General features: G+C 34.0%; 1 protein-coding gene across 2 annotated transcripts; it reads right to left on the reverse strand.

The window, feature by feature from the left end:
* Nucleotides 1-18,166: 18,166 nt before the first annotated feature.
* LOC147066229 (TATA box-binding protein-like 1) lies at nucleotides 18,167-26,152 on the reverse strand. Of its 2 annotated transcripts, none has more exons than XM_085955332.1 (4): nucleotides 26,032-26,152; nucleotides 23,035-23,598; nucleotides 21,499-21,593; nucleotides 18,167-19,759 (listed from the first exon to the last, which is right to left on the reverse strand). In XM_085955332.1, the coding sequence occupies exons 2-4, from the start codon at nucleotides 23,571-23,573 to the stop codon at nucleotides 19,524-19,526; spliced, it is 870 nt and encodes a 289-aa protein (XP_085811458.1). In that variant the 5' UTR covers nucleotides 23,574-23,598; nucleotides 26,032-26,152; the 3' UTR covers nucleotides 18,167-19,523. The 2 variants fall into 2 exon arrangements, with proteins under 2 accessions (XP_085811458.1, XP_085811459.1); XM_085955333.1 differs by having other exon boundaries at nucleotides 26,055-26,120.
* Nucleotides 26,153-27,402: the final 1,250 nt, after the last annotated feature.

Raw genomic sequence — 27,402 nt, forward strand, 5'->3', positions numbered from 1 at the left:
AATTCTTTTGCAATCGTCGCAATTTGCAAATTTTATGCAAACCTATATTAAATTTCATATTTTGTGCGTATAATTACTATGTATAATTAGTCTATAAAATATTTCTAAGGAATTGTTTAAAGAGTGTTTATGTGTGCCAGCATAGTGTATTTTGTTTGATATTATAATAAGTATCTGGAAAATGCAAATTTTACGCAAAACTATATTAAATTTAGTGAATTGTGCTATTGATTGTGTACATAAATCATTTTTTGAGACAGGATGAAATAAAATTCCAAAGTATATGAAATAATCATTTTTTTTATTGCTTTCATATTTCACAAGAATATTCAAATATTCTAATATTAACATAGAGTAACAGAATCATAGTTTTGATTTTTAAGTATGTGTCCGATGCATATCGTCGTCAAGATATGAAAACCTCATAACTTCACAGTTTTTTTACTTATTTTATTTTTGATGAGCTATTGAGGCGTCTTAACTCATGTGGTATTTATTTATAGTTACTGATAGATACTTCGCTGCCTTATTTCCAGGTTATTCTATATCACATTTTTTAGCAAAATGGCTTTTTGATTGATTCGAAGTGACATAGAACAACCTGGAACTGATAAGATACTTGATAGATATCAACACGCTCTATCGTCTGGTAAAACAAGCGTCGTCAAATTCATTATAATTCCTCCGTAATTTTATGATATCACTACGTGTTAAGTCGATATTGAATATATTATTACTGGAAAAACGCTATAAATAACTATAACGCTTTTGTAAATCAATATCTATACTGGCAAAACACGATAAGTCAACTAAAGATTATTTGCCAGTAGAGATTGGCGCGTGTTCGCATTGACCAAGTCATATTGGGCGGTCATTTAAGTTTAAGACAATGCCTGTGTATAGTTTGGTATGTCGTGGAACTAGTACTAAAAAATTGTTTTTTATTTGTATTAATAAAGTACACTGATATTAAATCGCCATGATTTAAATAATGTGAACATTCCTGTAATTGTAATATTTAACCATTTATGTACCTATTTTGGTTTTCATAAATAAATTTTTTGATAAATAAATGGTTTTATACAAATACAAACATCTTTTTTCATAATTGTTGAAATATCCGACAAACTGTTTTTATATTCCCACATTAATTCCAAATTTCTGCTGGACAAAGACGCTATGTGATGCCATTTTACAAACAAACAAGTAAAACTATGTGTTAATATAACAGAAAAGGTTCACTGTTACATCCTTAATCGTAATCATAAACCATTGATGAATCATATAAACTAATTGTCCTAACAATTTGTGGTTGATTGTATTTAACCTTTAATCCTAGAAGCCAGTTATCCATAAAGATTACAATGGAATTTATGATTCGCTATTTACATGGATATTTTTTATCCAATTTTGCTTAACCAGATGGCTGCCAAGAACGTCTTAAGACGCGCACTTTTCCGAGAACGCCTTGGACGTACCGCTTTAAACGGGATTTCACTAATGTAAATCAATTATTTTAAACATACAAATATGTTGAACACACAACGGCGTATATTGGGAATATCGTCACACACTCAGAATTGAAACAGTATCCGTTTAAATACATTTTTAAAAAGATATATTTAGAAAGTTTTATTTTGGTACTATTGGTCACACGTTCGATTGGTTTTTTCGGCCCTATTTATGCATGGGGCTTGTTCACATTCATTAAGAGTATAGCCAATAGGTTCCCTACCATCATCAAACAGATTTTCAATATATGTCTTCCAACGAGTCAGCTTCTTTTCTATATCTAATATAATACGCCCATTTTCGTCTTTCAAGATAGTTGATGAGGTTCCTTTCGTAATTCCCAATGTCTCCTTTATCTTCTTGTGCATATTAAAGGAATCATATTTTCGTTGGAGATTTTCAATTTCTTTGCATTGGTCGGACATTCATTCTTCTTTAGCTGTACGAATTTTACTTTTTATGGTATTATGAATTCTCCTATATTGAGTTTCATTTTTATTTTTCCATTTTCTTCTTTCGTCCATTAAAGACAGAATCTCATCTGTCATCCATTTTTGCTTCTTAGCTGTTCTTTTATATTCTAATTGATTATTAGATATGGAGGAGAACACATCTTTTATCCTGTCCCACTTGTCTGTTATGTCAGAGGATGTAATGACTGAAGTTTTTATTCTTCTATAACATCATCATCTTTGTCGGCAGTTGGAGCGTACACCTGTATTATATTAACACTAGCTGACCCGGCGAACTTCGTACCGCCTCAGAATCAATAATCTTGTGTTAACTTATTAGCTGCATTAAATTCCGTTTTTTATTAAGTTAAAATGAATTAAGTTCAATAAGTTTGCCAAAATCAAATCAAAATGAAATAGATTACATAGTTTTGGTTGGTTCAGATTTCGAAGCATAATGATTACCGAGCCAACCTTCAGTTGTAAATATGTCGGTTTTTCAGTCGTTTGAAGGTTTAATGGCAACGGTTTATCGCTTTGGCAAATCGAAAAGAAACTGGTCAATGTTGTCGCTGGAGGTGTTTCAGCACGTTGAGCAACATTCGATGCGTTAAAATAAACTCGTTGACCATTCTCCAGATGCACCGCCAAATGTACAGCAGTGGGATGACGTTCATGAATGGGGAATGAGAAAATACGCCAAATCACTTCATTGCAGCTCATATATCGACCAACTTGATAGTGCGTGATTTCATCGTTGGTATTGGGAGTTTGAACGCCAAAAACCACAATATCGCTGCCATTGGTGACATATTTGCAGATGTATTTGATGGACTTCACTGAATTGCAAAACTCTACGTTGCAATGCGCCTTGAATGTTTTGGAAAGAAGTGGCGAATACGGAACAATCCAAGTGTTGTCAACCACGATATCGTTTCCTTTCACTTTCGTTGTGATAGTTCTACCGTTATCATCAGGTGATCGACGCCGATACAGTGGATAACCATCGTTGGCGGTGATAGTCTCCGCCGTCAAATTTCGTGGATAACGCTTGGAACACTTGCCGTCGACCATGCACGGTGATTGGGGGCTGATGGCGCCACACGGTCCGTGAATCATGTTAGTACTTACAACATTATGCAGGTCTGGATTGGTTTCGGGACCAGGAATCTCGGCACATATGATGTCATCTATTTGGTCTGGTCGAATTCTTTCGACTAACCAAATAAGAAAGTGTGCATGCGGCAAGCCTCGTTTTTTTACCGAATTCTGACTGCGGGACTTCCATTTTGGGGGCGTAAAATAACCTAAAATATGTTAATAACATCATATTTAATCAGTATTTACCCGTCAACGTTGCGATATAAAACGTACGTAGATAATTAAAAGAAAGAAACGTCTCCATTATTAGAATATTCAATACAAGATACAACAATATTTTACAGACAAACTATTACAAAATCACAATAAACACCTCCTTAAATGAGAATTGAAACACGAAATAATAATTTTAGCGGTAATATGTAGTAATAAATGGTAAATGTATAACAATTTATTAACAGCTTTCTCCAATATTACGTATGATACGAATTGAAAATCTGACGTTTATTATGTCAAACGGAAAGTTGCGAGCGCCTCTACCGTCGAAGCATGTGTACTACCAAAGCCTGGCCTAGTGAAATCCAGCGGTCGACTTTTAATATGCTACGGTTGAAGCAAGTTGTGCAATAGTTGTGCAACTGGTCACTTGTGCTAAATTCATGAATCGCCCTCCAGGCAATTTGGAAATTGCCATTTACTATTAAATTCTTTTGCAATCGTCTCCATTTCTTCGTGCGTATCAGGGAACTGCAACAAAAAATAATCAATATTTTATTTACAGATAGAATATTCGCCTTCAACATCAACGTTGTCGACTACTCCAAGGTCGAATCTTAATAGAGCACCAGAACCCCCATCGTTCAAACGAAAAAAATCGAATGATAGCGCCAACAAAGTGTTAGAATTAATCACCGACAAACTAAGCAAGACTGAAGATGAATTTGATGTTTTTGGCAAAATGATGGCCATGAAACTACGATCGATGTCACAGGGACAAAGATTGCTGGCCGAGAAGCTGATGCATGAAGTTGCCTTTATGGGACAAAGTGACAAAATAATGCCAGCAACTACTGTTCATACTCAACCAGTTTATCGTATATTAAGCAAAAATGTACAAAAGCCGGTATAATAAATTAATGTTTTTTGTGTGAATAAATATCTTGTAAAATATTTGTTTTTTTGTTTGTTTTTTATGCCTATAAACCTTAAGGCTTAAGCGATACAACAAATGGTAAGTATTTGAGTTATGTTAGCATACCTATATTATTATGTGGCCTCATTTAGAAATCAAATTCCATGCTTGCTTTTCGAAGAATATGACTAGTATTACAATACATTCAACAGGAATAATTAAGTAGCTTGCTTACAGCCTATATGGAGAGTCCTGGCTAGGTACAGAATTCTAACGGTCTATTGAATATTTAGCATGTCAACGATGGCCTTATTTGTGACTATATATATACCTATCTCAAATGCATCTTGTCTGTCATTCTTATGCTGTTGCCGTCTATGAGTTATATAGGTAAAACAATCCACTAAACGTTCATTTTATAAGACCAACCGACGTCTACTTGTTAATTATATATTTGTAAATTTGCCCAACTTTATTAGATGACGTATAATATAATACACACCTTGAAATATTCTCCTTTCAAAACGTCAATGATGACTTGGCAAGTTTCGGGAATTATCTTGCCCAGAGTTTGTCTTCCAATCGCAGTTCTATAATGCAAGTCAGTGAACGTTCCGCCGGCAGTCAAAAATCGCAGGGTTGCACATAATCTATCATGAGGAGAAATAGCTTCCCTCATAATAGTATTTTTTTTTTAATAAATGGGGAGACCAAATTATACAGTTCTGTGTATACATCCTCCGATATTCGCAAATAATTGCGGAAATCGCTCGGTTGCAAACGCAATTCTCATATTAAATTTGTGTGGGATAATGTCGTTCGTTTCCTTAACCATTGTTTCACCCAGTATTTGTGTACCCTTTGCTTCGTTATTAGATTATCTGCCACCCAATAACCCAAAAAACACAAAACGTCGGTATCATTTAACGCCATCACGATTTAACTGTCAAATTTACGTATATTATCTATGCTGTCAAAGTCGACGGTTTTACTCGTCAAATTAATAATATACCTCGTTTCGTTGAACGTCTGTTAGCCAGTAGCAGAATGTAGAAAAATCTGAAGACTTATTGTCCTCGGACTTTTGGCTCGCCAATGGAGCGCTGGCAATAGACTCTGTGGCGCTATGTGAAGAAACTTCAGCTGACGACGAACATGCGAGTTGCAGTGCTAAACGATCCATCTGCCGAAGATTTCTCTAAGCAATTGCTGACTATCGGTAACTGCCGTGTTCCTGTCGACGAATCGAACGGATTGATTTCGTTTCCGCTGAATTTTTGAAATTTCGTCTCAATGAAGGACGACCTCATCAACAAAGTGTTCCCAAACGTCATTGCTAACCACAAAAATCACAATTGGTTGAGTGAACAAGCAATTTTTGCGGTAAAGAACAAAGATGTGGATCACTTAAACTTCACAATTCAAAATCAAATCGTTGGTCCAATGCATTCCTTCAAATCTATCGACTGTGTAATAAACGAAGACGAAGCAACCAACTATCCAACTGAATTTTTAAACTTATTGGATCTGCCTAGCTTGCCACCGCACAATTTACAACTGAAAATTGACTTGGTAGTTATCATGATTCGAAATCTGAACCAACCAAAACTATGTAAACTATTTCATTTTGATTTGATTTTTGCACATTTATTGAACTTAATTCATTTTGAGTATTTTAATTCAGCTAATAAGTTAACACAAGATTATTGATTCTGAGGCGGTACGAAGTTCGCCGGGTCAGCTAGTTATAGAATAAAAATAAGTACATGACATTAATATATTAAAATTAAAAAAGTTTCAGAAAGGCAATTTGACATAGTAAAAAGTAGGCACTATTCAACTAAATAACTATTATTTTAAATAAAAAAAAAAAATTTTCAAGACAAGTAAATAACACGTCTTGGTCGCTCAAAAGATGGCGAAATTTAAATGTGGTCACGATCCTCAGCCATGAGTGCACGACCAAGAAGAGAGAAATAACACTATTTTAAAAAAAATATGACATACCAATATAACAGCTAAATATGTAGGTACAATTCGAAAAATATACAGCTGCCATTAGGTAAGAATGGCTACAAAATATTTTCTAGACAAAGAAAATTCGAAAATATATTACATAATTAAAAGAAATACGGACCGCTACTAAACTATCATCTCCTGTCGACAATGTACCACTGTGCGACAAACTCCGCTCTTTTTAAAAAAATTCAGCGTCGAACGCCGCTCTGTCAGGTAGAGACTGACAAAGACCGCTCTTGGGATAATTAACATGCATTTATTTGAATAAATACAGCTTATACATTGGATTTGACATTTTATTATACTTTTCCGTATGTAACGGAAGAAATAAATAACATCTAAAATTACATTTAAATCATTATGATATGCCCAAAACAGTTTTTCGTCATTTACTCATAACTCAAAAAAGTCTCTAGAGTGGATTTTGTAACTCTACGCCTCAAATTTAAAAAAAAAACTAATAAATTAGGTAAGTATAGTTTTTGAAATTGGTAGTTTTACATACCTACCTACCCACTTAAATTAACTTTAAATGCAACAAAAGTGCATTATTTGGAACGGCCCTCAAAAATCAATCATGTTGATGAGTCCACTTGGAGAAACTATTTCTACGTGAAATTAATGCTTATTCCTTATGAATTGAGTAACTATGTTTATAAAGCGCCAAAATGTCATTCTTTCCATAATAGGTATCTAGTGTTTATAGTAGTTACTTTTTAAAAAGTTGATATTTGAGGGCCGTTCCGAATAGTGCACTTTTACCGTGAAGTCTAATAATATAGATCAATTAATTCGTCAATTCGCCTTTAACCACTTCTATTTATCACTCATCATGGATAATAATTTTGTTTCAGAAATAATTTATCAACTTCACCCGCTGTCAAACTACGAATAATGTATCAGATGCTTGACATAAAAGTAGACGGCAGCTCAACTTCGGTGATATATCGCTGCAAGTTCGGACTTGTCGTAAACGCGGTGTTTACATTTTCGTACCTACCTATATAAGCAGGTAATTAGAATAAGTGACAGGTGAGTGTCGACCAGTCGACACACGCAAAATAATGGCTGATACAAATAGGTGTCATATTAATGTCATTGGGTGTCATACATAAATATGACGATATTAGTGTCAAATGTAAACGTACCCTAGAGACAAATAAGTTATTTAATTAATTTTAAGTAGGTAATGGCAACACTACTTAGTAGTCAGAAATCGCGTTCCCGTGAAAATTCTGCCTAATTGTCCGAAATCCAACAGATCCAACCATCCGGTTTGATTCGTTCGATTCAGTTTCAATAGTACAAGACATACAAACTTATCTGCAGAATGGCCAAAAATGGAACTAAGTACGCCATTTTGAAAATGTCATTCGAATGTCAGATTTTGTCCAGTTACGAGTCTTGGTTGGGTAGTTTTCGGCAGTATGATAAGGTAGATCCCCCATCCCATTCTTCGGATAAGTTTGTAGGTCTGTACCTAGAATCCCTGAATTCAGGAAAATCATTTCGTCAAGATGAATCTATGTGCTTTTAAGTGCTAGAATATAGTCGAGGCCGAGCGGTGGCAACGGCGTGCGCAACTCAACTCGCATAGCTACCAGTGTTGCCATATTTTGAAAGTGGAATTATAGTACAGAGCCTCCAAAATTATAGTATTTAGGGATAAAATATAGTACGCGTTGTCATCTGTTGAAAATGAAAATTTTCCCAATTTTTCATAGTCGGCTCGTTTTTATTAGGAGAAATATTTCGCCGCGGGCCACATGTTCCCAATTTTTCATAGTCGGCTTGTTTTTTTTAGGAAAAATATTTCGCCGCGGGCCGCAGATTTCCAAATTTTCGAAGACCACTCGATTGCGAAATAGCAAATGCAAAATTATAGTACTTTTATATTAAATTATAGTACGATTTTCAAAATTATAGTATTTTAGGCGTACTATACCTATTTTATATCGTACATAGTACGCGGACCAAAATTATAGTACAAATACTACAATTATAGTACGGTTGGCAGCACTGATAGCTACCGTACTCAGTGTTGCCATATTTCGAAAGTGGAATTATAGTACAGAGCCTCCAAAATTATAGTATTTGGGGATGGCGTTGTCATCTGTTGAAAATGAAAATTTTCCCTATTTTTCATAGTCGGCTCGTTTTTTTTAGGAAAAATATTTCGCCGCGGGCCGCAGGTTCCCAATTTTTCATGGTCGGCTCGTTTTTTTAGGAAAAATATTTCGCCGCGGGCCGCAGATTTCCAAATTTTCGAAGACCACAAATTATAGTACTTTTATATTAAATTATAGTATGATATTCAAAATTCGGACCAAAATTATAGTACAATTAATACTATAATTATAGTACGGTTGGCAACACTGACCGTACTAGCAAACGTATCCGTGATCCAGTGTTGCCATATTTTCAAAGTGGAATTATAGTACAGAGCCACCAAAATTATAGTATTTGGGGAAAAAATATAGTTCTCGTTGTCATCTGTTGAAAATTTATAGGTTTTTGTTTCTCAGAAAAAAAAATAACGGAGAATTTGAGAAACTCCGAGACTCCTTTTTATTTAAGTACCTCTTCCGACCAAAAATGCTTCGAAGAATTCAGGAAATTTCATTTTAAACCAAAGTCAAGGTATTTTTGTACGTCTTTGAGCAATTTTTTTTCCAAGTTCTCCAAATCTTCTTATGTTGCGAAATTATAGTACTTTTTACCAATTTATCGAACAAAAATATCGAAATTTTAGTACCTTTTACATAATTTTTCCGATATTCAAAATTATAGTATTTTGGGCGTACTATACCTGTTTTATATCGTACATAGTACGCAGACCAAAATTATAGTACAAATACTATAATTATAGTACGGTTGGCAGCACTGCCGTGATCCGTGTGAAATGTTCGTACCTAGCAATGACATTATTAATGGACGACGCACTCAATACAGTAGCTAGCAAGTAAATTCGCATGTATAGGTAGACGTCACGCAATTTCTATTATGCGATATCACGCATCGGGAATTTATAGCAATATGACCTTTATTGTAATGGCGTTAGAGCAGTGTTTCTAATGTCAATGATCATTTGAGCGAACCCGTTCGAACCGAACCAATCGGCAGACCCAACAAAAACATCAGGAATTTATAGCAATATCACATTTAATGTGATGGCGTTAGAACAGATTATGCCATTCGGCAGACCCGACAATAAAGTGAATATCATTTTCTTTTCCAGATGATTCGTCCATATTAATGTCATTGGTACCTAGGCAGTGTCTTTTTTTTGGGCATTTCTATGGTTTACACTAGTGCGTTGTCTATGGTAAGGAGGGATGTAGAATAAATTACCATACCATAAGTATCGATACAATAGGAATGTAGGGACATGAATATCGTATCTGTTCAGGCAGAACCATAGACTATAGATACATCTAGACGCCACCCGTTGCATTGCTAAATGAAGCCGCGTGCCGTGCGTTTGGTTTGTGGACGAGCGAACGCATTCGTCTACAAATGTTCGAGACCATAGACCATTTCGCTAGTGCTCGCTCAAAATGCTCGCACTAGTCGCTCAGAATTAAAATATAATTTTATATTTTTTTACGTTATATAGTATTTTTAAGCGGTCAAAATGCAACCATTAGGTAAAGATATCCATAATTTAAGTTATTTTAAAGAAACACTAGGTCACTGATATTAAAATACATAATAATATACAAATAAATTATTACGAACATGTATCAACTTACCTATGAAACGTAATACCATCTTCTTGCTTATCAGTACGGCTACCATATTTTAATACAACACACAGAACGATCTTTTCTACTTAATTAACTAAAAATATTTACCACTGACTTTATGTTTAAGGTGACGCATCAGTGAAACGCCAAATAATGTCCAACTGTAGGCGCGACGAAATTTTGGACTCGCTGCCATTCACTGAGAGAATCTCGAGTCAGAAGCACGTCACTTTGCTGCGTGATGGCGACGGGTCAATTAATTCTAAAATCGTGTAAAGATGACTAAAAACGTTACCCATTTACTTTAAAAAGAAAACATGTCAATGAATATATTATTATTGTTACTAATAGAACAATAAACAGAACATAAAATGAACGTATGTTGGATTTATATGAAAAATAATATTTCGTTTGACAGGTGTCATTTGCACCCGCGACCCGCAGTCCGCGCATCGTCTAGCAACGATCTTTTTAGACCGTGCCTCAACTAATGCATGGCCTTAACACAAGAAATAGCAATTTTAGCAACACAGTTATCGATGCTTAGTTATGCAATAAGTGAAGATTTGCCGGTTACACCGTAGCAAACCATCTCCCAGATCTGTAAACCTTTTATCTTACTCTAGCGCGTGTCGCAGAGATTATAAAGGTACCGAATACTTTCTCACTCGCACTTATGCATCGTTTTTGTTCAGGCCTTGGGCAGAACACATTAACTCGAAAATACTAGTTTTGAGTAATTTGACTTTGAAGTTTTTAAAATGTTTGAAATGGTCTATCATGTGAGTTAATTAAGTAATCGTAAAAAGGATGACTTTAAAATAAAGAATGTTTATTTATTAAGAAGGTAGAATGCAGAAACTTCTAAAGCCATTGTCATAGTTTTAGGGAAAAATTTTAGTGCGTAAAATTATCCATCTATTTTTATAAAAAAATGAGATAGATACATACTGCATAGTATATTCTTATAGAGCGTAGAGATTATAAGTAGGTACATATCGTCACTTTTCTGGCAGAAGACAATAATTCGAAAAAATGACATATTGAGTTAGTTATACCAAAATGTTCCTTATTTCAAACGTTACCGTCTGTTCTGCCAGAAAAGAGACGATAAATGTAAATAATGACAAGTAGAAGACATATTAATAAAGGGAATTTCAGAATAACTGTCATTGCTGGAAAAGTAGCATCATTAAGAGTCATCATCAGCCTGAATCAATACACTGCTAGATGAAGCCCTCTCCAAGCTGATTCCACTTCTCTCGGTCCTGTGTGTTGCGTTGCCACGTAATTCCGCAGTACTTAACCATTTCATCGATACAGCGGCCTCTAGGTCTATTTTGCGGACGTTTTGTACCTCTTGATGACTACATTTGTCCATCGGTTGTCCCATTTTCGAGCTATGCATCCAGCCCATTTCCATTTGTGGTTATTAGAGAACACTATTACATTGCAAACCCTTGTCTGTTTTCTTATACATACATTCCGCTTTTTGTCATTTCGCGTTATGCCCAGCATGCACCTCTCTATACCACGCTGTGCTACTATAAGTTTCTGGGTCTCTCTTTTACTTAGGGTCCATGTTTCACACGCACTCGCGCTTAAGGCACGGGTCATTTTTGAAGATATTATTCAGACGGTCAAAAGTACTTCAGTCCACTTTGCGAACAATTTAATCAAATATACATCCACCTACAGACACTTGTTGTCCCAGAAAATATCAATTGAGTTACTGCATATGGCTCTTGCAGACGAATCCTAAAATAAATTGCATCTCTCATAATTATTACGAAAAAGTGTTTCAGCGGTGGCTTAATAGAAAATTAACCATGTGCATGTAGTCAAGTTAGGTGGTGATTCGTGAAAGGCATGACCACTTCTACGACTGGAAACATGACTTTCCTGGTCTCCTATTGCCTCGGGTAGATATATCACTAATGAAACAACTGCGTCTTTCATCTTAGAAGATTCACGTGAGCTTTGTTAGTAGAAGCCCATATTGAATTTGTAGTTAATTCGAACATGAAGTTGGGTATACAGAGGGTGGAGCCCATACGAGTCACGACCTTCGGCCATGAGGTTCCTACTATGAAGAAGAAGAATGATGCCAACACCAAAGTAACCAATACACTACCTGGCACCATGCCTATTCTTGAAGACAATTGCCAGCGCTAAATAATATAGAAATACTGCGTCTCTCATATACATACGAAACTAAAATACTCACACAGACTGTGTGAGTCTGTCAATCTCTCAGATCATATTGTTTTAGATACTATAGACACAAAGTCGCTTGCCAGTATAAGGTGAAAAGCAAAAATGGTTCTGGCAGAAAACACTAACTCAATTAGTTGTTATTTCCAGGCAACATTTCGTAATTTTTCATTTAGTGCATGTGCACAAAACTGTTTTTAAGCAAATGTATATTTTATAAAAATAGTGTGTTTTTCCAGACGGTAAAGTTTGAAATAAGGAACATTTTGGTATAACCAACTCAATGTCATTTTTTCGAATCAGTCTCTTCTGCCAGAACAGTGACGATATATTCATAAGGTTTTCAATATTTCGATTAATTTTACCAGTTTCTGTTGAATTTCAGTCACAGATTACTATGAAACTATATCTGACCCTACCCCAGAATGATAAAATACCTACCTGTTTTCTTTTAATGCATCGCTAGTATATTGGCGACCAATTTGTAAAAGTCTGGCAAATTTAATCAGACTGTACCGTCTGCGATGTGCATGAACTGCAGTATCATGAAATTTATATACACCCAGAGACTTATATACGTTTGTGACAGAAAGAATGTAAAATACATCAGTGTCAAGTCACTCGACATCGGCAAAAGGTCTAGACTATCAGTGTCACATATGGTGTTTCAGGGCAAGGGAGAAATGTTGGTTAGAACCACATTGGATTGCCAACCCCAACCAGTGGTCCGCAGAGTCATTTGAATAATATATTTGCAATTTTCATATTTATTAAAAAGTTTCAGTATATTCTAAAACTTCATATTTGTGTGAGACATTCCTAATCAGTTATGACAATTTATTAAAACCAAGTACCGCAGTCGGCTTGAAATACAAACGGCTCTCCATGTTGCAGTAATGTCATTGGAACAAAGAATCCAACAGCTTGTTTCAAACAAGCAGCAACAAAGGCCACACTGTTACATGTAGTTAATCTTTTATGCACCTCTATGTCGATGTAGAATTAATATAAATTTAATAATTATTGTATCGACTCTTTTTTAATAAAATAAAATTTTAAATGGATTTTTTTGCATTTATCGTAATAAATATCTGTGTTATGAAGTTTATTTATTATAATTCTTTTATTATATTGACATACTTAACGAATTTTTAGCAAGTATGGAAAAAATACGTGGTAGTGGTCCGCGGGATTCAAGATTTTGAGTTTACTGGTCCGCGAGGTCCAAAAGGTTGGAGACCTCTGCTATAAATCACTTGTCACCATTTCTTATCAGTCACTGAATCCACGCAACCTATAAATGTAACAGAGCAGCTATAATTAGCTAAGGTGCCTCGAATATAAGATATTTAATATAAGTTGAGAAAATAATTTAATACGCCGTAAGAATAGAAAGATAATAAAAAAATGTTGGTTTATTATATCATTTTATTTAGCCTTTACCAATAATGTTAAGCCATTTGTGTTTATATAGGTATTTAATGAGGTCCTTCTTCATAGAAACAATGAAGACAAATTAATTAAAACAGACAATCGGAATAACTAAAAGTATACTATACATTCTAGACTTACTTAAATCAGTCAAGAACACGCTTTGAAAGAAAAGTGAAGATGTTGTAGTTTAATTTGGTATGTTATGAAAATGTCTACTTACTGAGCTACCTATATAAAAGTACAAACCCTGTATAAAAGAACATTTTGTAGTGGCCCTGGGACATTTTATTATTTGGTATATGATAACATAATGTACGAATGATAGTCTGGTCAACGCGTATATACAAATTAACCACACGGCCATTGGTATTTCAAAGGTAAAAGACATAGTTATCTCGATCTGTTTACGATTGTGGGTGGACCCTTTGTTTGACAGTATAGTGTTCCAGGATAGGTAAGCAAAAGTTGGTAGGGCTAAAATAGACAATTTTTTAAAGATGAAAAACAACATTTTTATCAACAAAATGAGTTTATATTGTTCTCATTTATTATTTTTATTCACATTTTAAAGGCATTCTGAAAATGGTGTCCATGACGTTTAATTATTTTGTAATACTAATCAAGATACATTTAGGTATACGAAATATTTTAACAACATTGAGTGTTTGAACTGCCAACGGAGCTTTTGTGAGCATTATAATGATAGCTTCTTCTTGAAGATTTTTACAAACTAAATGAAATGAAAATTGGATCAAAACATTCATAACTCAAATTGCTAAAATAATTATTCGTTTCACCAGCATTCCATTAAATCTGCTTAATGCCAGAAAAAGCATACATACTAAAATTATATCAATATAACAGACTTTGACTAATTACATATTAACAATAAATTCTAACGAAAATGAAATAGATTGACTAAACATTCTTGATGGGTCACATTTTTGTTCATTTGAAAACTTATTCTTCCAAATCTAATACATAATAATATATACTTAGTATGATACAACCCACTGTTGTTTAGTGTCGGGTTGAATTTCTAATTATTAAACTCCTAAACTGTTTAATAACATCGTAAACTTATAAAATAATAAATAGTGAGATTTTATGGAAAATGTTGCATAGCAGAATGAGTAAAGGAACACGTCATATATTAGGCAAACATCTGACTAAATACAATACATAGTATGTTGATAAAAGGTACATGTACCTACCTATATTGAAATAAAATAATTTTACAATCATAAATAAATTTAAATTCCTAATTTATTGTAACAAGGTGACTATTTTAACAAAAAGAAAATATGAATATTATTATTATTACATACTACTTCTGTAGAATATTAAATTAAAGACAGGATACGTGAAAAGTTTTCATGCTGATGCATTATACTCCTATACAGATTAACATTGAAACAGTTTGATAATTAGTTTGTAAAAAATCATTAAAGAAACACGTTTGTGACAATTTGGTCTTAATCAATATTACTTAATCATTGTATAAACATTTTTAGTGACTTATTTTCTGTTACTGATAATAATAAATTATCAACAAACATTCTCATTCCACAATGGAGCTGCTGGGAACAGCATGATGACAGTGCCTAGTTTCAAAGATGACCACTGCGGCGGTTTCAAATTACATTATTCAAATAGTTGTAGTGTCTAAATTGTAACGGGAGATTATGTAGATTTACTATAACTACACTCCCAACACTCTGTGGGCAAAATAATTTCAACTGTCTCGTATAATAGTGAGAACATAATTTTTTGTGACTACAGAAATATCAGACTCCATTTAGACACCACATAGTTTCAAATTATTTTGATTTGAAGATGATGAGTGAGAAAATGAGAATGCGGTGAGCATACAAGACAGAAGTGAAACTATTTTGTTTTCTAATTTCATAATCTTTGACATCGGCATGTCATCAACTACTGTACAGAGAATTCTCATCATCAAACCATTCACTTCCACTAAGATTTTCCACAGACCTACTGACAAAGTTAACATGGTTGTTGAGGCAAATTCATATACATAAAAGATCTAATAGCCAGTATTAATATTATGGCTTGTCTTTCATTCTTCAAATGCACGACATATTAGTGTCAACCCGCAACTTATGTTTTGTTATTGTTTAAATATCCATGAGTTAGGTGATTTAAGTAATTGGCTGGCTGACTCAAATCAAAGCAACCACATCATCCACCCTGCCGAGTAGTTGTGTGTACTAATAGCGCTTGTACACGTGCATGGATTTACTGGCACCAATAATGTGTATTTTAAACTATCGTGATAATAACTATTTACACATCAAAGTGCGGACTGTCTCTCCAATCTCATTCTTAAAGCGTACGTGAGACGCTATGTTGTCACTGTATGGTGCTATTTGACAGGTCCATAGATAATCGGTAAACTTCAAAATGTTCTGTGCGGTGTAGTTAATATTTCTTCCGGCAGGTTCGCCACTATTGTTCTACTGCACATGCACACCCACCACGCAGGTACCAATTATTGCGTGCAAATTCAGAAGTTTCTGAACTTTTTTGATCCATGCTTGCAATCTTGCAACTTACACGTGCATTTTCTTTTTAAGTTAATACGTACTGTCGGCAGTAAATCCATGCACGTGTAAAACGGGGTATAAGGTTGTCAAATTTTTAACATTCACATGATCTCAATGACGCAGTTGGTAACGTGCTTGACAATGCTGACAGTGGGAATTATTTGTATTCAATTTTTTTTGTCAGCCTCAACATTTTGTATCGATATTTAAAGTAGTCGAGGGCTATGTGACAGATAAGTGGCACATTCATTTTCAACATACATAACTACCGCTCTGTTTACTACCTCGAAGTACCAAATCCCAAGTATTAGTCGATGTCAGTATCGGTAATCTGTGTCTGCTGATTACAGTTACATTAGACTCACCCGCACTAAACTAGCTGGGAAATTTGTCACTGACATATATTATGCATGTCATAATTACCAATACCACTGTAGTAGTAGACAATACTATACAAATATTTTTCTCATTTCTGCTATGCGATTTAGATTGATACAAAGTAATCTTATTTTTCCATCGAATTATAAATAATTTCAGTAATACAGGAGTACTATAAATAATAAGAATATTTACATTCAAATGATTGTCGTCTACTAATAATATCCAGAGTTCTTTTGAAAGGAACATGATTTCAATATTACTACATAGTCAAATTGTTGGTTTACTGCTTCTATATTTTTCTTATATACAACACAAAAGATTTTACAGCAATATTTGATTGACATAATTATGTGACAATTTAGTCACATTTAATTACTCCCACATTTTACTACCAAGGAAATCAATCCTGAACTGACTACAGAATCCTGGAAAACATCTAAGCAAACAGAATGTGTAAATTAAGATTTCATTTAGTGATTATATATATCTATGTAACTACATTATTGTTTTTGTAGTCATTAAAAAAAACAAATTGAAAAATATCAACCGTTACGAGGGAAGATTGTAATGACATAAATTTATTTCACAAGTTTATTTTTAATTACAATGGATCAATCATGCTAGTGGTGCTGTCATCAGAAGATGCATATTTGAGGCTTATTACAATAGATATGAATCGGAAACATTTTTCAAATGCATTATAGGACATGTTATTATCTAATTACTACTTAATTTAAGCATGCGACAATATTACAAGAATTCCCTCAACAGGTCCAATCAGTTTGAAATGTCAATAATTACAATCTTCTGATGATTTATTTGACTAGCTGAATCCGTAATAAAAACTAAAATATTTTCCAGCATGAGTTCTATACACCACATATAAAATTAATAATCACATATTGTATTGAGAAAAAAATAATTTCAAAACAGACTTACAAAGTATCTAGATAATATTGATTGCAAATCAATAGTAAAACACGGAATGAAGATTTCTGATATATTGGTGATATTATTGAAAATGAAATCATTATAAATTATATGGTCTGATTTACATTGACCGCAGTGAAACCGAACTACTTGTTTACTAAAAATTGTAATCACAAATAGAACAATCGTTAATATAGCACCTAATAGTGACAGATATTCCAGTGAAATGCAACACTTCTAATAGAAAAGAAAATTGTTATGTCTTAATTGAAAATAAATGATTAGATAAATTTAATGGTTCTCAGGTCTCTCACAAAAAATTGGTTACTTTTAGATTTGCCTAAATAATAAGTACCCCGAATTCCTTTAAGGCTTTGGAGAATTTAATCAAGCGGCTTCTTCATCGATCATATGAACCGGTAGTATCAATTTGGAAAACAATGTCACAGAATTGGTCGACCCGTGACAATATCGATAGATATTAGAATCATGATGCCGAGTTACTATTATTGAAGAAACGTGTGGCGCAGGGACAAGCGTCACATCACTGTGTAAACACCCCAATAAACTTATCATAAGATTTAATTATAATTACTATATACATCAGTGGGTAAACTGTAATTTTTATTAATCGGACATTGCTTTATTGCACTTTTATTTATTTTGAAATAAAATTTTGGTATATTCGTATTTTAAAAATTGCTACGTGAAAATGGCGTGCTGCTGATAGATGGGTGTATCATCAGGATTAAGCAACAATAAAAAGAAATAATACCTATCCAAACAAGACAAGTATGTATCAAACAATCAAATTTGTACTAAGAAACCTTTATTATACATTACAGCAGTTTTGACACATTAACAGTCAAGCATTTTTGGTATTACAATTTGTGCTAATACATACATATCATAAAAGTTGACATTACAAACGACGGTGCTCTAAGAGTTAATAATAAACGCTGATGTATAATTTACTTGAAAAAAAAAACAAAAATTCAACATCAAGTTAATGTAATAAATAAGTCAGAAAAAATAATTAGATGCGAAATAACTATGATCCTATTATTAACCGGTAATTACTTAGAACTTAGATTAATAGAGCAAGATAAAACCATAGTTAACTTTGAATAAATGCAAAACAGGATAATTGTATACAAGATAATAAGTCACTATGATTCATTATTATGCTTAGGATAAAAAAAATGTGTTCAAGACATTATAACAAGTAAGTATGTATTTTGTGAGCGGAGTAAATTCTTTTGGATACACCGGCGACTGAAATCAGTTGAACATTGATAAAAACAAAATTCACATGGCAATTTGAAATTTGAGAAAAAATGTCACAACAACCCTACGATGTTAGATATAATAGAACTGAAATCTGTAACTATTGATTTATTGTAGGTACTTAAAGTATTTGAATATGTATAATGAGATAACGCTTTTGGTACACATTCAAAATAATGTCATGGACCAGTCGTATGAACATGCTAGTGATGATGTATTTACTGTCACTGATGATTATATTATATATGAGTGAGCAGTAAAGAATGATTGATTTTCACAGGCAGTAATGATTTATATAAACATCATAAATGGTTACGTAACATTAAAAAAAACAGCACGATGACAGTAACAAACTTACCAGATTATAAATATCAAAAGAATTGCTTATTGATCACTCATTCACTCACCATTATTATGAATAGTTATTAATATGTTTAATTCTAGGCAGTCTTATGTGCACTGCAAAATGATGTTACATAAATAAATGTTTAATGTTTTGACAGATCACTCAGTCACAGCGGGCGTCTTCGAGAAAATGGTTAAATTTAATCAGAGCAGTGTCACGAGCCGAAAACAAAAATCGATCCCTGTCGATCCGAAAGAAAACAGTCACGAGTTTTCTCCGCCGGCGTGTGAACCGATTCTTTTCGAAGTGCAATATCGATTATATTATAGAAATAGTTCATTTTTAATCAAGTCTTTGGTACTAACTAAGTAATGAGATATATATATATATAGTTTAGGTCGTTCATTCCCAACTTTGGTCACTTTCACAATTTTGTTCCTCGTCGCCGGACAGCGTGACCAAGTCCATAGGGTCGTTGAGATGGCCGTCCAACGGGTTGATGTCGCGGAGTGTTGCTTTGCGGCCGGCACGTTTCGCCTGCCAGATCTCTTCATCAGCCGGGCTTCTCTCTTTCCTGAATTCGTGGATTAATGGAAATATGCGTTCTATAGCTGTTTGCACATCACAGACACTTCGAGCTGAAATATTCAATATCACACTATTATAATGTGCACACATTTCAGACAACAAATAAATAAATAGGTATCCAAAGATAAAATGGACAGATTACAGTTTCATTTTACAGTAAATAGTAGGTGAGTATTTCAAAATTATCTGGATGATGACTACCACCCATCCCACCAAATTGTTGGATTTAAAGAATGACCGAGTTTCGACTAAGGGAGAATATCTCAACCTGGTTGTACTACACTTGACAACGACTCCAGAACGCTTTTAGAATGATTAATTAGTAACTATAGAAAGTTCTATAGTTACAAGTGGAGCACTGAGGAAAACACGGCCTACCACGGGCTGTAGCATTACGGATATATGTATGTTGGCAGCACTGAATTAAATTGTCCATAAATTCAGAGGGGTCAGAAAGGCATTCATTGTTTGTTGCATAGAAAAATGGTATGGATGACAAATTGAAACTCGCTTCAGAAATTTTGATAGGAAAATCAGAGGGTTCTATCTGGTAGAAGGGTTTCTTCAACATTTATCTTCATGAATGATTTTAAACTCTTGATTGGCTAATGTATAAAGACAAGTTCTTTTAGGCTTGTACTTAACACCAATGCAAGACATTTCTATCTTAGTTCATCGCTTGCAAATAAATCTCAGAGCACACGTCATGTAAGTTTGCTACAAAAGAATCTACAATGCAAAATAACTTGGAGCTAATTTACTAATTAGCTAAGTAACCTTATTATTAGTCACAATTTCATGAATAGAGTGGCCAGCTTTTGGCAACACTAATATGGCACATTTTAAGTGAGTAGGTATACCAGCAAGGAGGGCTATGTACACAAACTCTGAGGGCAAGAGAAAACCTGGGTGACCGAAATTGAGATGGCTGGACTTCTCCGCAGGAGATTTAAGAATGCTCGGTCAAAGAGGGAGTCTGGAGAGTGTCAGCGCTGGATCGTCCAGGATAGAAGAAGTTTTTGAAGAAGACCCCATGACTCATTAATGATGATTGAATGGTGAGGTATCATTTTGTTCTGCAAACTGGCATGGATCGTCACCCCTTGAAGATGTTTCTTAAAACACATTCACTGCTGACCAAATAATTACTAATTGCCACATTTAAATATCATGTTAATTATATCTAATGGCCAACTAATGCAAACGCGCCAGTCGCGTTGTCAGCATTAAATGAGTTAACAGATTTTTAATGATATATTTGTTAGCCATTTTCATAAACCGGTGGAACCATGCTCTTGATCCTTAAGATAATGTGTGAATTTTCCAGACACAATGTCAGAATCCATCATACTACCATTCGTCCACCATAGATACCTTGCAAAGGCAGTATCTCATGGTAATTAGCTAGCTCTTAATGAATCATAGTAATAATTATATATTTATATGTTCTCGTTAGAGTTAACAGTGACAGCTGACAGCATGGGATAGAACAAGAGTTTGTAGTGAACTTGCATCCACACATACACTAACATTTACTGCTTTGCCGTTACAATGTCAAAAAAATATGTTCAGAATATTGGTTTTTACCGAGAATTGCATAAATACTAATCACGGCTAGCTACCTGAACAGTGCAATAAAATGTTAAAAAACCAATGGCTCTATTTCCATAGAAGGCTTTTCATAACATCTTTAGATTTTACAAAGTATTGATTGATTACCTTTACAACTTAAACACTATTTTAGACACAAACAGGTATATTATAAAAAAATAATACAATTAATTCATACCAGTCACAGTCACACTGCCTGTGGAAAATATTTTTAATGTAGCTTTGGGATTGGTAATCTTATATGTTACTCCAGGATGCAACTCAGGTTCATAGCTGGAAAAATATAATAATTAGTAAAAAAGCAATCGATTATCAGTACTTTTACTTAGTAAAGTGTACTATGTGAACGAAACAAGTTAAAAGTAATAGGTGATATATGTACAAGTTTGAAAAAATTGTTTCGCTCTAATAATAACAAGAGAGAATTCATTGACTCCCATTGTCTGTTTGGCCCGATAGGGAAATGTCACATTAATTTTGAACGTGAGAAATAGTAAATTTTTAATTATTGCCCAATTCTAAAGCGGTAAAGCTATTTTTGCCATCATAATTGTCACAAGACGTTATTGATTATTGGAACAGATAATACAATGAAATAAAAATATGATTAGTAAATACAATAATGCCTCAAAAACGATATGAGCTGTCACATGCTATCACAGTAAGCTGCCGCTACAGGAAAATTGTATCATTTTTCTTGGTATTTAAAGTGTTATCAGACTGATGCTCCCATCCCGTAGCACATTGTGAACATTTAAACGAACATTGTCAGTTCTGCCGAATTTGCTAGAACAACAACGAGGTCACCTCACGCGTATCGCGCTACATCATGAACCACACTAATCAGTGAACGTTTTTTTCTATTTTTTGCAGGCCTACACATTTTCGACTCACGTCAAAATCGCGTATTCTTTGTTTTTAGTGGTTTTCTCTGTGGATTGTCTATTATCTATGGTCTGCTGGTTAATGCTTCAAATACACTCTATGACGATCGGTCATATATATGTCGAAAAACCCGTTTCTTATGTTGGCGTCCTGTGTCACAGGGTGTCACAGAGTGTAAATACGATGTCATAGCTGTCATACAATATGTATTTATAATACGTCGGAATGGCATAGATTTTATCATAGACACTAAAACGCTCTTAGCATATATGTGCCCGATCGTCATATAGTCTATTTGAACCTTAAGTTCTGTTCAAAATATTATCTATGGATGCAATAAGTAATTTTAACATACGCACACATTGAAACTGTTAAAATTAATTGGAATTCGTATGAATAATGAATAATAATTCAAAATACTAATACATTAGAGTTGGCACTCTCCATCATTGAATTTATAGAGATAGTGTTAATTGAAAATATTCTGCGAAATGACGAAACCATAGACTAAATTTGTCGCTGTGCAAGCATGTGACGTGATCATAATGTAATTGCAGCATAAGTTTCTCATCTAAATGTGATCCCCAATAGTTTGCGGTGACATTTGAAATAAGAAAAAAATAGGTATGACTGTTGTGTGTGAATGAATGTGGTCGGTCACAAAGCTGACAAAAAAACATTTTTTGGTCTACTTATAATTTATAACACTAGCGGCATAACATAATTATGTTATGAATGAATTTAGTTATAACAAAGTTATTTTCTGAATGTAGTTTTGTAAGAGTTGCAAAAATACTAGTTAATATAAAAGTTTAATGTGTTGACTTACTCTGCTTCCTTGTACTTCTGAGAGAACGGAGTAATTTTAATGGCAAACGGCATGGAACATGTACCGAGCACGTTTACCACTCTAAAATTATGAAATCGAACTCTAAAGCCGAGCTTTTGCAAGCATCGAGCGTAGCGGCGAGCGGCAATTTTGGCTTGGTCCTCGCTCGTGGCCCCCGTGCATGTTATGCGGCCGGATGACCAAATCGATGCGGTGGTATAAGGCCTCCGAAGCTTCATGGTCACCATGCCATTTTCTCTTCGAAATTCAACATTGATCCCTGTTAAAGCTATTTGTCTTAAATTTAGATGGCAGCGGACGCTGAAACTGCACACGACATTGTTAATGACGATATCTATTTCGGGGGCGTCCTCTGTCTCTTCGGCGACGGGAATCGCCTGGCAGTCGCCCTCTGCCTCCGCTGGCTGGTCTTCCATCTCATGATTGGTTCTCTCATTCACTGGCATTTGGTGGGAGTGCGCGATCACACCATTGCTGCTTAGGCTCTTTATTCCATTTTCCTGAAGCAGTGTAGCCATTACGCGGGTCTACTATCAGAGTGATCTGCAAAGATATTCATCTGACATTAACAACAAAACACATCCAATAATATCCAGCTTCTAACATGAAACCTTTCTAACCCTGGCCCTGTTTTTAACATTTTTACCCTCAAAATTACAATTAAATCATTCCCATTTAAGTCACATTATTTACATAACTTTTCTACAATACATGCGTAATATTTAATTGTCTAGTCAGAAAAAAAGGGTAAATTAATAATATTTAAAACATCATAGAAATGGACTTCTGAGATATTACTGTGATTCGTTAAGAGATAGGTGATAACCATCGATAACCACAAGATTGCCTTTGCAAGGCATCCGTGGTGGACGAATGGCAGTATGATTGATTCCGGACATCGTGGGTCAATGGATTCGAATCCCGTGTCTGATAAATTCACACGTTGATTAAGGATTGATAGCATGGTACCAACAGTTTGAGAAATAGGCTAAAAAACATTCCTCATTAAAAATCTGTTAAGAAACATTAAGAGGTGGCCAAGATCCACACCAATTTGTAGAACCAATGGTAATGTTTTCCTTGGAGTGTACTTTGATATACAAACGTCGGAGTATTATCAGTATCTAATTATGCATATCTAAAACCAAAAAAGCAATTACACCTCCAGATTTATTATCATAATAATCACGCAGTTTGTGCAAAATAGTTGATGTTCCACATACAGTTATTGATTTCAATCACTAAAGTGTAGCACCGTGTGTGAAACACCAGTTTATGATTTTAATCATTAACCAGCCGAAACACAGTGGAGTAGTTCCGTAGGCCAAAGACCATCATGTCGTTGATATTTTAGCTATTACCTACTTGTGATTCAATTTTATTATTAACTCAGACTAAGCTGATGTGATGGACATTGATAAAATGTAGGCATACCCCAGTCTACCCGCATCCCATTCCACCACACCATATCTGACAGCTTTATCAAATCATTAAGAATTGTTGCACGTAATACCTATAACTATTGTAGCATAACTTTGGAATATTTCATGCCAGATCCACACTCTCGCCGATACTATTTGGTTCACGAGGGGGGCTGAGTGCACACCTACTACACATTGCTTACGGCCTTGTTCAGATAGTCTCAGCAGGAGTGCGGATATGGGATCAAGATGTTGAGATGAAATTGTACTAAATTGGCAGTAGCAATGTTGTAGATTATGAGCTGTGCAAGTCGACACAGACAAGACATAAATTAAAAAAACTATATTTTGTTTAGATAATCAAAAGCAAACATTTCAAAATCACAGACAGAACTTCAATTTCATAATTAGTATAGATTGGGATTAAAACCATTGATTCATAAAACTTATTGCAATAATATGTATTTTCATATGGATTAGAAAAGGTATGTCTTCCATTACTGCAAAAAATATCCATATAACACGAGTTAACCTATGTCTCAACTTCTTAAGGTGTACTTTACACTGTCCACAAATACCATGGGATGGGGTAGGTGATTAATCTACTTATTTTTTAGAAATTACCCACGTAGATGGAGAATATTAATATCATGTAAGCACCCACCGGAATAATACTCGGTGTTATATTTTAATAAGCGACATAAACGCATTTTAAATACATGTTATAGATAACTTGTTTACCTTATAACTACGATAAAGACAGTAGGTAGGTAGGTATATTATCATACAATCTCAAAATGAAAAATATTTTAAACATTAAAATAATATAATATTACGGTAGGTATGTACTACATCTTAGGCAATAGTGAAAAATACTATTAGGTAAATGCTGTAGGTACCTACCTAGCCATTATTCCACATGACTCAGAAATGTATATTTCAGAGTCTATTAATACACCAAATAGAATTTGTATAAATTTAACAATAAGAGCGATAATATAAAATCATAAGTATTGAAAATAAACACAATTTCATTATTATCAGTACATGTTTGACACCTGAATAGAGATGTCAAAAGAAAATCAAAATGTGGATCGGAAAATATATTTTTCAAAACCACTGCGATTAAAAGAATTGTGGTGTCGTCATTTGTAGTCGCAATTTAAATCAATATTTATAAGAACTATTGCATGTTTGAATAATTGGTAGCACACGTTAGACCGAGATTTTGAATGTCTTGACATCGATGTTGCACCGATTGCCCATCAGTCTAATAATGAAACATCCCAAAATATTCTCTATCGAGTAGGTAGACTTGGCATGTCTAGGGAGATTAATGTAATGTGTTAAGAGCCAAATCACCCAAATATCGCTCACGTATAAAGATATTATGTTGCAGGAATTGTAATTGATACATTTCCATCTCAAGGAATACAAAGGAAAATTAACCAAAAATCAGGAGTCGGTTAATTCATCTAATGGCACGAAGAAAAACAAATAACAGAATATAGAAAGAAATCAAAAATGGACAAAAAATTAATGTTGTAACACAAACCTCAGGCACGATGCAATATTTACCCTAAATAATTGAGACATTTAATCCATATCGAGGCAGCCATATTCAGGAGTTTCTCGAAATAATAAACCATAGACTGAAGAGTGTTCAAACTTTTTGCAATGAGTTACAAAAAAATGATTGGCCCGATTCATAATATTTACGAAAATTCAAAAAAATACGATAAACCGGGGTGACTAAAGGCCGCCGATTGGTTTATTTATAGTAGGCATGTGTCTTGTAAAATAGTTACATAATGTCTAGTCCATATTAAGATACACCTGTGCGTGAACAAATTTACAAATGATTTGAAAACATCTGTTCCCGAACAAAAAACAAAGACACAAGTTCGCACGTCAACACTAGTAAACGTTGTTATCAAAGTAAGTATATTTTGCAAGGCTAATATCGTTCGTACTTGTGCGCTTTAATTAAAATAATATCCTAAGAGACCACATGTCGCTACTTCCGATGAAAAATTTTAAATCTCCCAAAAATGTTGCATAACAAGTTGACAATCTGCAGCTCCACACAAACCATTATTGTATACAAAATAAAACATTTTGAATGTACCTATACACCTACCTAGTTAGGTACCGACTTAATCATTTTTATTCATAGTATTTTATACAATATTATTTATTGAATAATTACAATCTATGCAGTGATATAATTATTAAAACAAAGGGTCTGGAGGAAAATGCAACCGCAACGAGCGTAAAGTCGTGTTTTGTTGAACATGCAAAAATAAAAATTGACAAGTTTCGTACCTATACTGAGAGCAATAATTTATGTTTACCGACGCAAATGAAAACTATTCGAGTGCTTAAAGTCAGACAACGTTATCTACAAAAATGTGTTTTTTTTTTTTTTTTTTGAGATAACGTTATTTTACATTTTACGGCTACATGATAGTCAAGCAACCTTATGTCAATCTTTTCTAATTTCTTATTAAATCGTCAGTAAAGTTTAACGCTAACTACATAAGTTACCCTTGTTTTCATATTTTTTTAAAACTATCCCTATAAATTTTAACATCATCATAAGCAAGATAAATGTACAATACACAATAAATTATAAAATATTAACATTAGGGTTTAAATTAACATTTCCCTTGTTGAGTTACAAGAATCTAAAATAACGATTTTTGGCTCTCCTGTAAAGTTGCACTTTTGTAGATAGTGTTGTTTGACACTAAGCCCTCGTATTGTTCTCGTACCTACAGATGTTTTTTGTTTGCAAACAAAAAGAAAATTAGAAATTCTTCGGACCTAATTAATATGTTGTCATAATATTTCACATTGCTCTAACTACCTAGTCCAGTCTTTCAATCTCTTTGACCTAGTCTAACATAACATATTTTATATTTTT

This window comes from Rhyacophila brunnea, unplaced genomic scaffold, assembly GCF_057557595.1.
Source record: "Rhyacophila brunnea isolate RB1 unplaced genomic scaffold, BYU_Rbru_1.0 scaffold_5, whole genome shotgun sequence".
In the NCBI taxonomy this organism is placed as follows: domain Eukaryota; kingdom Metazoa; phylum Arthropoda; class Insecta; order Trichoptera; family Rhyacophilidae; genus Rhyacophila; species Rhyacophila brunnea.